Below are 5000 nucleotides of genomic sequence, written 5' to 3' on the forward strand. Positions count from 1 at the left end.
TTAGTAAAACACGATTTTTTTCTGAAATTCTAACTGACTTGTTGTACGTGACTATTAGAATGGCATTTGTGTTTGTGGTTGTTTACGTTTGATAAGAAATAACAATTTCTATCTGTCATGTAATCTTTAGAATCGTAGTGTGCAATCATTTACTGGGAGAAAAATCTAGATTGGTTCTTATCGGTAGGGTTTAACTCATGCTATTAGTTATCTTATCCTTATCTTATTACGTAAGAAAAGAAGTGGAATCACATCTAGTTGAGTCCATTTGAGATTAATACAAAAAATAGGAGTATTGTATATTATTATTATTATTATTATTATTATTATTATTATTATTATTATTATTATTATTATTATTATTATTATTGCCAGCTGAGCTACAACCCTAGTTGGAAAAGCAGGATGCCTTAAGCCAAAGGATTCCAACAGGGGAAAATAGCTCAGTGAGGAAAGGAAATAAGTTAGTGTATTTTTTGTATCCAAGATGCTAACTTTTTAATACGTTGGAATAGTGACGAAAAATATAATCAAATGAGGTGTATTTAACAAGTTTAAACATAGTTGATAATAATATTAGTGAACTGACACGCATTGAACATATACTGCGATTTTAAAGAGAGAAGGAAATAGATTTGCTCCAAAATACTCCGTTTAGCACCACTTATTCCAAAAGTCTCCTTCTAATTCCACTTACTCCAAAATGCTCCTTTTGACATCACTTGCTTCAAAATGCGCTATTAGACAACTTTAGCTAAAAAAAAATCATCCATTTGACGCTACTTGCTCAAATATGCTCCATTTGACAATTGCACCATTTGACACCACTTGTTGTAAAATGTTCTATTTGACAACACTTGCCCCATTTGACATCACTTGTTATAAAATCTTCCATTTGATAACACTTGCCCCATTTGACACCACTTGCCAAATTTTCCAATCGTCAACACTTGCCTTATTTGACACCAATTGTTGTAAAATCTTCTATTTGACAACACTTGCCCCATTTGACATCACTTGTTATAAAATCTACCATTTGACAACACTTAACCCATTCAACACCACTTGTTATAAAATCTTCCATTTGACAACACTTACCCCATTTGACACCACTTGTTATAAAATATTCTATTTGACAACACTTGCCCCATTTGACACCACTTGCTATAAAATCTTCTATTTGACAACACTTGCTCTATGTTGATACCATTTGTTAAAAGCTCCATTTGACACAACATGTTTCAAAATCTTTCATTTGATAACACTTCCACCTTTTGACACCATTTGCTCCAAAATGTACCATTTGACAACATTCTCCAAATCCTCCATTTGACACCACTTGCTCCAAAAGTGCCATTTGACAACACTCCTAATGCTCCATTTGACACCACTTTCTCCACAAAGAGCCATTTGATACCCCTCCAAAATGCTTCAATTGACACCACTTTCTCCCAAAAGAGCCATTTGACACGTCTGCAAAATGCTCTATTTGACACCATTTTCTGCATAAAGGGCCATTTGATACCCCTCCAAAATGTTCCATTTGACACCACTTACCAGTCCCAACGCCAATTTCCAACACCTTAATGGCGTTGATTTTCCGAAGTTCTGGATCGTGCGACTGGTGGGTCTGCATGGAAGCGAACAGATCATTCTTCATGATTTCCCTCTTGGCGTCGACGTGTTTGGACATGCTGTCGCAGAAAGCAGCGAACCATCTGTCGAAGAGGAACATACACAATTGGGTTTTCGTTGTGTTCTAATTTATCTTGAAGGGCTTTTATTAAAGGTTGTTTTATCTGTATGGGAAAGGGTTATAACGAGTTGATATAATGGAGGAATTTTTTATAAGGCCTTTTCATTAGGGTATTTTCCCCCCCACCTCTCTCTCTCTCTCTCTCTCTCTCTCTCTCTCTCTCTCTCTCTCTCTCTCTCTCTCTCTCTCTCTCTCAACAACATCAATCACAGCCGTTTCTATTACGCTGTAGGACAAAGACCTCAGACATGTCCTTATTCATGGCCGGGATTTGGCCAGTTTTCATTATCTCTCTGGCCACTGCCAGAGTGATAATCGTTCACAATAAACCAATCTAGTATGGGTCGCCCTGACTAGTGTAGCTTTGCCGGTCATGGCGATACACAATCCCAATTACCACGTTAAGGTAATTCCACTCAAAAGGGATATATATATATATATATATATATATATATATATATATATATATATATATATATATATATAATATATATATATATATATATATATATAAAATTCACTCTTGTTTCCCTAGAATTTTGGGATGCTTGAAGTTCATACCCTTCCAATTATCAAGTTATTTTCATAGTTTGAGGCCTCTAGACAAACTACCTACTCCAAAGTGGTCACCTATACAAGTACTGACCTAATTTATCTTACAATGAAATCTTATTTCATATCTGTTTTTTCATTTATTTTTAGGCGGGTTACCGTCTCCTTTAACCCTTTGTATATCCATGTCTTATTTTGCGGGTTAATTCGTGTGTGATTGTTCTGGCCAACTTCTCTCAACACTAATGGAAGTTCTATGGTCAACATTTAAAATGACCTAACTTTACGGTCATCAGAGCATCCCTAAAGTTACCACAACTCAGCGAAAAAGAAAAAAAAAAAACAATCAGTTTCTGGAAGATCTCATTTCTCATCTGAGACTTGAAAGTTTAAGAGGGATAACTTTTCAACTCCCCAACTAACTTTAACGTCATCCTCCTCTCCTACCCCTTGGGAGGAGAGTTTACGAACCTCGCATCGGAGGATATCTTTTCCGTTTACTCGTCGTTTATCGGAATCCGATATCTTGAGGGAGAGGATTCTGCTGGGATATACTCTTGGTTTCTATTTCAATCTATTAAAGCTTTGCTCGATCACATTCTTAGTTTCTATTTCAATCTATTAATCATTTTCTCTATTACACTGGGTTTTTATTTCAATCTACTAAACCTTTTCTCTGTTACACTCTTTGTTTCTATTTCAATCTATTAAACCTTTGCTCGATTACATTCTTGGTTTCTATTTCAATCTATTAAAGCTTTATCTGTTACACTTTTGGTTTCTATCTTAATCTATTAAACCCGTATCTATTGCACCCTTGGTGTTTCTATTTCATTCTACTGAAGCTTTATCTATCACACTTTTGGTTTCTATTTCATTTTACTAAAGCTTTATCTGTTACACTTTTGGTTTCTATCTTAATCTATTAAACCTGTATCTATTGCACCTTTGGTTTTTATTTAATTCTACTGAAGCTTTATCTGTTGCACTTTTGGTTTCTATATTAATCTATTAAACCTGTATCTATTGCACCCTTGGTTTCTATTTCATTCTACTGAAGCTTTATCTATTACGCTTTTGGTTTCTATTTCATTCTACTGAAGCTTTATCTATCACACTTTTGGTTTCTATTTCATTCTACTGAAGCTTTATCTATCACACTTTTGGTTTCTATTTCATTCTACTAAAGCTTTATCTATTACACTTTTGGTTTCTATCTTAATCTATTAAACCTGTATCTATTGCACCTTTGGTTTTTATTTAATTCTACTGAAGCTTTATCTGTTGCACTTTTGGTTTCTATATTAATCTATTAAACCTGTATCTATTGCACCCTTGGTTTCTATTTCATTCTACTGAAGCTTTATCTATTACGCTTTTGGTTTCTATTTCATTCTACTAAAGCTTTATCTGTTACACTTTTGGTTTCTATCTTAATCTATTAAACCCGTATCTATTGCACCCTTGGTGTTTCTATTTCATTCTACTGAAGCTTTATCTATTACGCTTTTGGTTTCTATTTCATTCTACTAAAGCTTTATCTGTTACACTTTTGGTTTCTATCTTAATCTATTAAACCCGTATCTATTGCACCCTTGGTGTTTCTATTTCATTCTACTGAAGCTTTATCTATTACGCTTTTGGTTTCTATTTCATTCTACTGAAGCTTTATCTATTACACTTTTGGTTTCTATTTCATTCTACTAAAGCTTTATCTATTACACTTTTGGTTTCTATTTCATTCTACTGAAGCTTTATCTATTACACTTTTGGTTTCTATTTCATTCTACTGAAGCTTTATCTATTACACTTTTGGTTTCTATTTCATTCTACTGAAGCTTTATCTATTACACTTTTGGTTTCTATTTCATTCTACTGAAGCTTTATCTATCACACTTTTGGTTTCTATTTCATTCTACTAAAGCTTTATCTATTACACTTTTGGTTTCTATCTTAATCTATTAAACCTGTATCTATTGCACCTTTGGTTTTTATTTAATTCTACTGAAGCTTTATCTGTTGCACTTTTGGTTTCTATATTAATCTATTAAACCTGTATCTATTGCACCCTTGGTTTTTATTTCATTCTACTGAAGCTTTATCTATTACACTTTTGGTTTCTATTTCATTCTACTAAAGCTTTATCTGTTACACTTTTGGTTTCTATCTTAATCTATTAAACCTGTATCTATTGCACCTTTGGTTTTTATTTAATTCTACTGAAGCTTTATCTGTTGCACTTTTGGTTTCTATCTTAATCTATTAAACCCGTATCTATTGCACCCTTGGTGTTTCTATTTCATTCTTCTAAAGCTTTATCTATTACACTTTTGGTTTCTATTTCATTCTACTAAAGCTTTATCTGTTACACTTTTGGTTTCTATCTTAATCTATTAAACCTGTATCTATTGCACCTTTGGTTTTTATTTAATTCTACTGAAGCTTTATCTGTTGCACTTTTGGTTTCTATCTTAATCTATTAAACCTGTATCTATTGCACCCTTGGTTTCTATTTCATTCTACTGAAGCTTTATCTATTACACTTTTAGTTTCTCTTTCATTCTACTAAAGCTTTATCTATTACACTTTTGGTTTCTATTTCATTCTTCTAAAGCTTTATCTGTTACACTTTTGGTTTCTATTTCATTCTGCTAAAGCTTTATCTATTACACTTTTGGTTTTATTTCATTCT

The 5000-nt window shown here is 33.0% G+C and overlaps 1 protein-coding gene across 1 annotated transcript in view; it reads right to left on the reverse strand.

Annotated features, from left to right (window-relative positions):
* The window catches only part of LOC137658149 (thiol S-methyltransferase TMT1A-like), an 11165-nt gene that overhangs the window by 5134 nt on the left and 1031 nt on the right, over nt 1-5000 (reverse strand). Inside the window, exon 2 of the mRNA XM_068392830.1 lies at nt 1558-1718. Coding sequence (XP_068248931.1) covers nt 1558-1718 — 161 coding nt within the window. The remainder of the gene's footprint in view (nt 1-1557; nt 1719-5000) is intronic.

The sequence above is a fragment of the Palaemon carinicauda genome, chromosome 19 (assembly GCF_036898095.1).
Source record: "Palaemon carinicauda isolate YSFRI2023 chromosome 19, ASM3689809v2, whole genome shotgun sequence".
NCBI lineage: Eukaryota > Metazoa > Arthropoda > Malacostraca > Decapoda > Palaemonidae > Palaemon > Palaemon carinicauda.